At 36.1% G+C, this 12,543-nt stretch overlaps 1 protein-coding gene across 1 annotated transcript in view; it reads left to right on the plus strand.

Annotated features, from left to right (window-relative positions):
- The window catches only part of ptprdb (protein tyrosine phosphatase receptor type Db), an 87,405-nt gene that overhangs the window by 37,573 nt on the left and 37,289 nt on the right, over window positions 1–12,543 (plus strand). Inside the window, exons 5-9 of the mRNA XM_084399961.1 lie at window positions 990–1,133; window positions 4,284–4,429; window positions 4,661–4,802; window positions 6,182–6,373; window positions 11,899–11,916. Coding sequence (XP_084256087.1) covers window positions 1,046–1,133; window positions 4,284–4,429; window positions 4,661–4,802; window positions 6,182–6,373; window positions 11,899–11,916 — 586 coding nt within the window. The 5' untranslated portion in view covers window positions 990–1,045. The remainder of the gene's footprint in view (window positions 1–989; window positions 1,134–4,283; window positions 4,430–4,660; window positions 4,803–6,181; window positions 6,374–11,898; window positions 11,917–12,543) is intronic.

The raw sequence follows: 12,543 nt of genomic DNA on the forward strand, positions 1-12,543 counted from the left end.
ACTGTTCAAAAGTTGGGTAAGATGTTTTGAAAGAAGATTCTTATGCTCCAAAAGGCTGCATTTATTCGATCTAAAATACAGTAAAAACAGTAATATTGTGAAATAATATTACAATCTAAAATAACTCGTCTATTTTAAATTTTAATGTATTCCTGTGATGGCAAAGCTGAATTTTCAGCAACCATTACTGCAGTTTTCAGTGTCACATGATCCTTCAAAAATTATTCTCATATGCTGATTTGCTCCTCAATAACATTTCTTCTTATTATTCTCAATATTGAAAAGAGTTGTGCTGCTTAATATTTTTGTGGAAACCTTAATTCATATTTGATGAAGATATCTATTGCAGGATGTATTCATGGAACATTTCTGTAAATGAAATTAAATGGGGACTAGGGCTGTCAAGCTTAAAAAACAAATCATAAAAAAATCATAAAAATACATAATTTGTGCCAGTTTTGATGTCAGCGACAGTCGGCCTTGATGCACCATATTTGAATATCCCTAAACATGAATGACAGAACTTATGCAAAGATTTTCAGTAAGTTGTACAGCTTCATTCATTCATTCATTCATTCATTCATTCATTCATTCATTCATTCATTCATTCATTCATTCATTCATTCATTCATTCATTCATTCATTCATTCATTCATTCATTCATTCATTCATTCATTCATTCATTCATTCATTCATTCATTCATTCATTCATTCATTCATTCATTCATTCGGAACAACATTAGGGTGTGTAAATGGGTGAACTATTCCTTTAATGCAAGCTAGACTACTCTCTGCCTGTGAAGGCTCTATGTTAAATGATATGTTCATTGTTCAGGAATTGATTGACCACTCAGTAATTTGTTATCTGATCCTCAGAGAAAGTCTTACACACAGAGTACTAATTGATTAATGCGATCGATTCATGTCATGTGCTGCGGCCTACACATGTGACTGACAGATATGGTTGCTTGTTCACATATGTATTTTAGGTTATGAGTGCACTTACAGCTTGGTGATCCACATAAACAGACAAGCCAATGAGAGGATGGCCAGAGGTCACATGATCTACAGAAGCGCCTACCAGCCGGTACTACTGATTCTACTGAGCATGCTCCAGCTGGCGCATACACAAAGTGAGTATACAGGCATCAAAAACATATGAAACAGTGGCAGAATCCTCTGAAACTCAGAATAATTGCTGGCTCTTTTCATGAAATGCTCTAGTTCCCCAATCCCCACCAGTGTAAAGGATAAAGGCACACTTTAATGCAGCTTACAACGTAGTATGTAATTAAAAAAATAAGGTTTGTGAACATTCTAAGCAATTTCATAATGCTAAACCAGTTGGATGGATTATAATACTATCCTCCAACGTTTCTTTCACTGCACCAAATGTCCGGATCAGTGTTTACAAGACAACTGTGCCCTTCGCTGACTACGTAAAGAAATGACGTCAACATTTAATACATGGATTTAATACATCTTTTCATTTGATGATCATGGCAAAACATTTAAGCAGATAATCAGGCCTGCATTTTGTTATACTCTAGTAGAAGAGGGAAAAAATACCATTGTGTTTTTAGTTGTTAAGAATTGAAATGCAGAAAAAAATCAAATATAGTTAATTGTATTCATTTAATTTATTAAATAGATTTATTATGTGGGTGTAAAAAAATAATAATTGTATTAATTATTTTTATTTAATTATTTTATAATAATATTTATAAAATTTGTATTGTTCTCTCTATGGTCTTTGTAATTGAATATAAAATTTTATTCTAAATATGAAAATGAAAGAGTTGTTGCACTCAATGGCGTTGTTGTGCAAATGTTATCTGCGCCTGTGCAGATTAAAGCATGTAAAGTTAAGATGAAGAGATTTCATTGCACATCATCTGGGGTGACGACATGAACATTCAACCACGCTCTTACATTGTTCTGTTTGACCAGGAGCTGAACCTTTGGTTAGTTACACATGCCATTAGTTTAGAGCTGCTGGTCAGTGGGTTATAGAGCAGATTAATGTGACATCCGTAGACCGAGTGGATTAGCAAGCGCTGCAGAATGTGTCAATCACACTGCTAATCCGCACTTTTCCTCATCTACAAGTTAATTCACTCTGTCTTTCGTATTAACTGTAATGCACTTTTAATGCACGCATGAAGTCACTGCCTGATTTTTAAAGGGGTCATATAATGGTACATGCACTTTTACAAGTTAATTGTACTGAAATGTGTGTTGGCAGTGCCTGATGAAGAGCCTGCGTGCTCGAAACGTTACCGCTATGCGATAGTTGTCTTGATAATAAATATTTTTGATAATTTTGGAGCTTAGGTGTTGCCGACTTTATACTTTATTTTTTACTCAGTGCCTGTACACAACCATCATAAAATGATAAAAATCCATCCAGTGTTTTTTTTTTAAATCTTCTTATATGTTTTCCCCCATCTCAAATCAAGCCGTTCGATTTTGTGATGTCACAAAATCGACGCCCCTCCCACGATTGTCAATCATAGTCTGCGCGTCATTGTTGATAGCTGGAGCACTGTCTATGAGCAGAATGGCGTCTAAGCGATTGTGGTGTTCTGTTCTTGGGTGCAATAAGGAACACATCAGTCATTTTGATGTTCCTAAATCCGAACCGCTGAAGGCGCAGTGGCTGAGTTGTTTTCGAAGGGAATATTCCCCACGATCAACGTCAATGATTTCATGTTTGCGCAAATCATTTCACACACCAGACTGCTTTACAAGCGAGGGTCTTGTATAAAGCTGGTTTTGCTAAGAAGCTGCTCCTGAAAAAAGGATCGGTACCAACTATTCGTGTTCCTGCTGCACCTCCAGAAGAACTGAAGTGAGTGTAACGCTTTATTAACCTTTTTATTAATATTAATATTTATATTAATCTTTGCAAATCGCTTGCTGCACGCTTCACGATGAATGCGGCTGTTTACACTCAGAGTACATTACGGCATGTTTTCTATGTACGACGTTCTCAATATAATTCATAATCCCACGTTTATAATGAACAACGCGTTATGGTTATTGTGTTATTGCGTTAACAAGCGGTGTACGCACAGAACAGAGGGGCGGGGTGAGCAAAGCTCATTATCATTTAAAGACACATGCACTTAAACGGCGTGCTGAAAACAGAGCTGTTTTTGACCAGGTAAAATGAGTTTTCTTACAATACTAATGAGAATTTTTAATTAAAGTATATTACAAACTTTTAATTTAGACCCTAAATAATCATATTAGCTTGTACAAAAATGGCATTATATGACCCCTTAAAAGAGGTTTTATGACTTTAAGTCAAAGTCAGGTTTATTGTCATTTTCAACAATGGCGATCAATGTGGTCATTATTTTTAAAGGGGTCCTCACATATGATTCTTTTTTGCATCTAATTGCATCCAATCCATTTAGTTTTATTTTATTTAAAACGACTGATTTGAGTTTTTAATGTAATTGTCACAATAGAGTTTTAGTATTTGGTACAATGTAAAAATAATTATTCGGCTTACATGTAGGGTTACATGCAGGGTTTAAAATTAACAAGCGCCAAATGCAGGTAAAACTTTCTTGCCAATTGGTCCATAAAGTTTTAGTAACTTGAATGCAAGTTTTTTTTTTTTTTTTAACCAATAGCATTTAAAACATGAAAATAATAGTTGGCTTAACTGTGCATGTCATGACATATGCATAAATGCAGTAAACTTATTATACTGTTATATTAAGTGCAGTTGTCGCTTGTTCATTTTAAACCCTACCTTTAAGTTATACTACTCTATATGAGAACTTAACAATGTATGGATGCATTCATATTCATTCTGGAGATTTTAAATACTAGAAGAGAGTTTCCCCATCCTGAAGACACTTTTGCTCTTGCACCCAAAAATTCTTTCATTATTTACTCACCTTCAAGTTGTTCCAGACCTGTATGAATTTCAATACTCTGCTGGACACAAAAGATGATGTTTGTATCAATATGTTGGTAACGAAACAGTTGATGGGCCCCATTGACTTCCATAGTATAAAAAAATACTATGGAACTTAAAGGGGCCCATATTGGTGTCCCATATTCTTTAAAATATCTTTGTGTTCAGCAGAAAATCCAGTTCAGTATGAAAAAATTCATACAGGTTTGGAACAATTGAAGGGTGAGTAAATGATGACAGAATTTAAATTTTTGGGTGAACTATCCCTTTAACCGGGCTTGTATTGACCCAGTCATAGTTAATTATGGGTCACCTTATACAAACCACCATTCTCTGTCCTTCTTGGCAGGTGCTCCTCGGTTCACTCGTATGCCCACTGATCAGATAGGTGTTCAGGGGGGCGTGGCCTCCTTCGTATGTCAAGCCACAGGAGATCCACTACCCAAAATCACATGGAGCAGAAAAGGCAAAAAAGTCACCAACCAGAGATTTGAGGTAAACTCTTGACCCCCGAATGCACAAACACAAACCGTACAGACAGCTTGCTTACACATTTGCTGCAAGCAGCGATATAAGGTTGTAACACTATTAAAGTGAGATTCCCATAGTACACTTCCTGTAATTTCACACATTTGTCCTGGCTCAGTGGGTTCAATACACATGGTCTATAAAGACACACAAGCTATTCAGGGAGTTACTAACACATTTTTCTCTGTCTGTCTGTAGGTGATAGAGTTTGAGGATGGTTCAGGGTCTGTGTTGCGAGTGCAGCCGCTACGGACTCCGCGAGATGAGGCTATATATGAATGTGTGGCATCTAATGATAGGGGGGAGATCAGCGCCTCCACACGTCTCAGTGTTCTCCGCGGTAGGTAATGGATCTGACTGGAAGGTTCTTCAAAAATTTGCTTTAGCTTGGAGTTCTGAAGTGCGCTTCTGTCAAGCTTGCCTGATACGTGGCATTTCTGCTATTTTTAGAGAAGTACCACAGAATATTTGGAATTACTAATAAGAAGTAATTAGAATAATTGTTTTCATGCAGTGACCAATAATCAATATAATGGTCAATATACAGCTATAGGCCAACACTGAATCTACACTTTTTACACATTTTCTATGCTGATTTTGTGGTAAATTTTGCAGATATTATGCATTAAACCATTTTTTTAAAGAGACAAAATATGATGATCCCCTTACCCCCTTCCTGAAACATAAGAGCAGCTGTATAATTTAATGTATAAAGACCAATTAAAAAATGTTTAGAATGTTGTAAATACGTTATTTCCTATAGCTTGCTTTTTGTTCTCACTATACTAAAGCCAGAGCTAACTTTTTAAATATTATTTAGAAAATATGTACTTTTTATTAAGTTGACCGCATATTATATATAATAAAAACAGCTCTAATTTTAAGTAAGAAATAAAATTTGTATTTTCTGACTTCAGTAACAATATCAAATTTGGATAAATATGTGTAAATCATTTAATTAATATATTTTAGGGATGCACCGATATGATTATGTAACCTATATGACAGAACTTGTTGCACTTAACTGTATTTTCCTTTTTTGAAGTGATTCCAATCATATTTCAAGCAATTCAAAACCATCATGACGAACAGTGTCTCAGCATCTGAAGCGTTTCAGCTCAAGGAAATAATCCATTATTTATCGACTTTAATATATCGGCCACATTTTTGTATTGGCCCGATAACGATAACATTAAAAACGAAGAAATATTGTCCGATAACCGATATGGTAGCCGATATATATTGTGCATCCCTATATTTCAATTAATATCTTATATTGAGATGTTAACTTTGACAAACCCCAAACATAATTTTTTTTGTAATGAGTGAACAACTTGTACATTTTTTTAAAATAATTATTGCCTTATGTTACAGACAAGATTTAAAATGAGCAAGTGGTTGTTTTTTTTGTAAAATGAAAAATTTTCTTAGTTACTGTATATTGTGCATCACTAGTTATTTTGTAGTTTGTGGTCTGTAATAGTACAGGCTGTTTATGGTCTACGGGAACTTGGACTTTAAGGTGCAGTAAGCGATTTCTGAGAAACACTGTTAAAGTGGATTAGACCAAGAACCAAAACACAATTGTAGGCAATCAGCAGGAGCATATACACTCATGATGGGGGAGGTGCCTGTGTTGCATAGTGTTTGTTTTGGTGATTTCCAATATCAACAGAGGTGTGGGTGTAAAGTTTGTTTGTTTGTATTTATTTATTTCAGAGGACCAGCTTCCCGCTGGTTTCCCTAATATTGATATGGGTCCTCAGCTGAAGGTGGTGGAGCGTTCTCGCACCGCTACCATGCTGTGTGCAGCCAGCGGAACACCTGACCCAGAGATCACCTGGTTTAAAGATTACCTCCCCATAGATACACACACTCATGGCCGGATCAAACAACTACGCTCAGGTGTGTGTGCTCTGAAGGATTTGCAGTCTTTTGTTCTGTTATTCTCGTCATTTGTTTAAAGGTGCACTTAGCTCATTTTCCTCTTTAAAAAATAAATAGTACATTTTATTAATACGTTTTAAATTATGTACACTCACATGAGATGAAGAGTCATATCAGTAGCTTTATAAAAAAAGCTTATGGTTCAGTCTGCATGGAGCTGGTCTCCTCATGGGGACAGCCATGTTGATGTCACATGACCAGCTGTGTTTTGCTGAGCTTGAAACAAGTTACAAATAATACTAATAATAATGTTGTAAGTTTACTTCAGTTCATATATATATATAGGTATGCACCAATATTACAATTCTGGCTGATACGATACCGGAAAGCCTATAATTGTTTCATGTTGTGCCTAATATTAAAATGATATACTACTGTGTCTAAATAAATTAAAATCAATCATCTAAATAAATCCTCCAAATATCAGAGATGCACAGTCTCTAAGTAATTTCAAATCTCATTTAAAAATGCATTTTTTTTAGGTTAGCTTTTACTTTACTTATTATTTTATTTGTTTATTTGTTTATTAATTTTTTTTGTTGTATTTTAAATTTGCTTGTTCTATTATGTAAAGCGCCTTGAGAAGCTGCTATATAAGAATAAAGTTATTATTATTATTATTATTAAATCATCTTAAATGCTAAAAAAAAAAATGTATGCATCACAGCATTACAATGTACTGTATAAAAACCGATATTTATTTTAAAATTTGTTAAAGATTTAAAAGATCCTAACAGTGCAAGTTAAATTGTAATTGCTTTTATAGAGTAACTTTAAGTGAGTGTTAAATGCTGTAATCTAAATGTAACCAAAAAATTGCATTCACAATTAAAATATCGGCTGATACCGATAATTTTTTTTGTTTTGTATTGGACGATAATCAATGTGGAACCGACATATACATATAATATACTATATACTTAAAAAAAACATAATTATAAAAGTACCTGTAAACAAGGACACCAGACAATACAATAGACATATAAAAGACAGAACATAACAGTGGGAAAAATGTAATGTCCAGAAACGCAGTCACTGCAAGACCAATGAAACAATCCATGAGATCCCATGCCGCAAACTTACACGCATAACCTCTCTGAGTGCATCTTTAAAGAAATCCTGTAGCCTAATGTCCTTTCTCACACACACACTCAGTCTCAAACACACTGTTTTTGCTGTGTGACGACCTTAAGTGATAAATGTGCTGTCTCTCTTTCTGTGTTTTAATCTACAGAGTCCTTTGGTAAGTGTGTTATTCTGAGGCACAACACACACTCACTCATGTTCCACCACAAAACACACAAACATGTCGTTATTGGTAAAGCGCATGATATATCTACAGTACATATTGACTTCCCCCTAACAATAAAGTCACCCTCTCTCCACACACATATAGTCAGAACATAGTTTAACACACAGTATTCACGTACAGTAGATAGTTCTCCTTACCCGAGCGCTGCCCCTCTAACGTGTGGTACTGAGCCTCTCGCTTCCACTCTCACTTACGTTTTCTTGCTCCCTCCTTCACTAGCTCACTCTTTCACTTCTCCAAACACTCACTGCCCTTGGCATTGGATTTCCTGCATCACTACCCCCTTCTCACTCTTTCAGATCTCTCTCTTTCTCTCTTTCTTTCTCTTACTTTGTTGCCTAGATAGGTTTGAATGTCCTAATGCTGAATGTTACAGTGGCTTTTCACCCAAAACCGTGGCCTTTTTGGCTTTCCTCTTTCTCTGGGCTCGAGTCTGCCTGTCTTAAGTCTCTGTGTTCTTTTCCATGAATTTCATGATCAACTTTTTTAGAAAACAGGTGTCATCCAGAGGTTGTGCTACGAATAATCGTTATCCGTCACTGAGAGGACTTGGTTGTACATTTTTCCGTCATGACCAAACACTTGGTATTTTTGCTGAGAAATAGATATTACAATAACTTTAGTGGAAATAGTTTTTTTAGCAGCAGATTCTTGGCTTTTTGTTTTTATTCCACTCTCTGTTTTTGTAATCTGGTCATCTGATTTAATAAACAATAATAATAAACTATTGTTTTTCTCCTCAAATAATCATTTAGATTTCACAGGGGTTGTATGTTCACACTTGTCAGGTTTGGTTCAATTAAAAACAAACTCTGGTGCGATTGCTCTTAGTGTGGTTCATTTGAATAAGTGTGAGCTTATTTAACGCTTCAAATGAACACGGACCAAAGACATATAAATGAACCCAAAATAGTATGTTATGATGTCACAAGATGCAAGCCTAAAAAGGAAAGAATTCTCAAGCATACGTGTTTTTTCTCATTATAGGAGCTATGTTGTTTATCAGTTCGGCACAGGCATCAGAAACAGCGTCTCCTCGCAGCATTTTTGTTTGTGTGTGCAACGGAGCAATTTCTGGCGCTCTTTTGATTCCTTTAGCCTACACATTTTATAAAGCTCTTTGTGAGTTCTCAGCTGGTAAAAATACCACCATATGTATGCACATACAAGGAGCACATTTAGTACACAGCATTGATTTGGATGTTCGGTAAGTTCCGTCTCAAAATATACATGTACAGTGCTATGCATAAGTGAATACACCCATGCTAAAGTTGACTAAAAAGAGGAATAAAAAAATCATATTTTGGAAATTGAACTTAATGCCTTAATTTAAAAAATTAGGAAAAATCCAACCTTTAAGGACACCAATTTTCTTTGTGAATGAATAATGTATCGTAAATAAATAAATGTTCTTCCTTAAAATACATGGTGCATAAGTGAGTACACCCCTATGTTAAATTCCCATAGAGGCAGGCAGATTTTTATTTTTAAGTATTTAAAAAAAATTTTTTTTAGGATACTATGCATCCTGATAAAGTTCCCTTGGCCTTTGGAATTAAAATAGCCCCACATCATCACATAGCCTTCACCATACCTAGAGATTGGCATGGTTTTATTTCAGTTAGCCTAATAGCTAGTTTGATTTGCATTGAGAGATGATCTTATGGAAAGTACCCCATGCCAATCTCTAGGTATGGTGAATGCTATGTGATGATGTGGGGCTATTTTAATTCCAAAGGCCAAGGGAACTTTATCAGGATGCATAGTATCCTAAAAAAATAATAAAAAAAATACTTAAAAATAAAAATCTGCCTGCCTCTATGGGAATTTAACATAGGGGTGTACTCACTTATGCACCATGTATTTTAAGGAAGAACATTTATTTATTTACGATACATTATTCATTCACAAAGAAAATTGGTGTCCTTAAAGGTTGGATTTTTCCTAATTTTTTAAATTAAGGCATTAAGTTCAATTTCCAAAATATGATTTTTTATTCCTCTTTTTAGTCAACTTTAGCATGGGTGTATTCACTTATGCATAGCACTGTATGTCATAAAAGCTGTTTTTTTTGTTTTGTTTTGTATATTTAGGTTTACAAAATGACAAGTGTGAACGCTAAGCGAAACAGGACTAAATGTATCATTTTCTTTTTTGGTTCAGAGACTCCAAAGTGTGAAGCAAACTACAAGTGTGAACCTAAAACTTTTTTTCCCCTTTTTTTCTTTAGTTCTAATTAGGGTTGTGCCCGAAGCTTAAATCCGAATTCACAAAGGCACAGAAAACGCATTCTACGGAGCCCCTAAAGGGACATGGTTAGGCTTGCAGCGGTAGTCGGTTACATTACAGTACGTCAGATTTCACTTGTCACGTGAAGATAGTAGGAGAGATAATATGCGGGGGCGATGTCAGAAGATTGGGTGCACAACAGATCCTGAGAGTCATTGACAAATATCTTATCTTGGAAAATGTGGAGTCAGTACTGCACGCGCGTGATTGCGAATTCGAAAGGGAAAGTGAAAAGCGAGCACGCATTCAAAAGTAATTTCAATACCCCGCATATTGATAGCTACTTCCTGATGCCCGAAAATTCTATACAATATAATTACCCAACTAAATAATTGCGAGAGAACGCAAAAGCATTTAAATACCGTATTTTCCGCACTATAAGGCGCACTTAAAAGCCTTTATTTTTTTCAAAAAACGACAGTGCGCCTTATAATCCGGAGCGCCTTATATATGGATCTGGCGCCTTATGTTAACGTCTGTTAAACAACCGCTGACTTAAACCTTGTTTATACTTTCGCCTGACACCGGAGCGCGAGCCTCCGCTGACTGCGCGCGCAACTCCCCAAACAGACGAGGCATTTATACTTGACGCAACTGTTTTGTTTTAGACTGAACACCAGACCATACAACTGATTTAGACGCGCAAACTGGGTGCCGGTGTGATGAGATGTACTACTAATATCCGTCTGCTCGGGCAGATTCGGCTCAAAGTCATGCATCTTCGGATTCAGAGGCGCGCGCGCTGTTAAGCCGAATCTGCCTGAGCAGACGGATATTATTTTTTTTTATTAACTTCGCGCTCATGCGGACGCGTCGAGTATAAACAAGGTATCTTGGTTTACATTTGGACTTTGGATGTGATCTTAGGCTTGAAAAGGTTGGTGACCACTGCATAACGCAAACCCAGTCAAACGTTTGACTGCAGTATCTTCTATTCTATATGCGCCTTATAATCCGGTGCGCCCTATATATGAAAACAGTTCTAAAATAGGCCATTCATTGAAGGTGCGCCTTATAATCCGGTGCGCCTTATAGTGCGGAAAATACGGTATATATTTTTTCATCCCATTTCGTAGTTTTTACATCACAATGTCCCTTTAGAGGCTCCGTAGAATGCGTAATTTATTTTCCGAGCATATTCGGCTTCGGGCACATCTCTACTTCTAATCCCTATTTGCATACTATAAGTAACTTTGCAACTACATGTCAACTAACTCTCATTAATTTGCAACTACATATCAACTATTAATGTATTAGTAGACTGGGTTAGGTTTAGAGTTAGCTGAATAAGTTGACATGTACATGCAAAGTTACTTAGTAGAAGGTCTGTTGAGGAACCATTCAAATAAATATTAGCAGCTATTAAGCAGACAGTCTTCTCTAATGTTGTTGCAAAGGAACTTCTAGTTAGTAGATTGTCTACAGTGAACTATCGAAATAAAGTGTTGCTTACCACATATTTTACTATGAGAATGGCTAAAAATGTGTCTGAAATAGACCAGATTAAAGCATTTTTTTATTATTTGTAAAATTGTTATCATAATTGAAAATATTTATAAAGTATAACCATTATAATCATTAAAACGTGCTAAATGACGGAAAATGTCCAGTTCTTTTTGCTTAAGACGACCTCTGTTGCCATCTCATAAAATCTCAACATACACTTTGCACTTAAGACATGAAGAGTCTCCCTCCTCCCCTCTTTCTCTTTCTTGCACACTTTATTTTTGCTGTTTCTATTTTATCCCTCTATCTTTCTGTTTTCTTTCTCTGTATCTACTTTTCACTCTCTCTCTCTGTCACTTTGTTTTTTTCTTCTCATTCTCCCTCGCTGCACTAACTCGTCTTCTCTTTAATCTCCCATCTGCTTTCATTCTCACACATCCAGGGGGTACGCCTATCCGAGGTAAGAGACTAAAGCAACCCACCACATCTATCCTCACCTTATCGCTCTCTTTCTTTCTTCCTTTTCCCTCTCTCTTCCTCCCTCTCTCTTCCTCCCCCTCTCTCTCTCTCTCTCTCTCTCTCTCTCCCTCTCTCTCTCTCTCTCTCTCTCTCTCTCCCTCTCTCTCTCTCTCTCTCTCTCTCTCTCTCTCTCTCTCTCTCTCTCTCTCTCTCTCTCTCTCTCTCTCTGATTGTTTGACTAACCGTGTCATTTTCAGAGATTGTGTTTATCATGATTAATGTTTGGGTTCTGCTGCCATGATAAAAACTACCTCCCCTTTTATGCAGATCTTATCTGAATGTGTTATTTTCATGGTGAATTAAAATCAAATAGACATTAATTTTGTGAGTTGATAACAATAATTTGAAATCTCTACTTTAGGGGAGAAAAATGAAAGAGGATTTACTTTAGTGGTTGTTCAATATGGTTTTCAAAGGCCCCATGACATTGTCTGATGCAGTTTTCTTTCTTGTGGTGATGTATTACCTATTGAAAAAGGAAGCATGGGCAGGACATATTGAAAGGCTCATCCCTAAAACGTATGTACGCGGTATTAAAAGGAGGGATGTTCTCATTCTGGATAGCATA

Source organism: Rutilus rutilus (assembly GCF_951802725.1).
Source record: "Rutilus rutilus genome assembly, chromosome: 2".
Lineage (NCBI taxonomy): Eukaryota > Metazoa > Chordata > Actinopteri > Cypriniformes > Leuciscidae > Rutilus > Rutilus rutilus.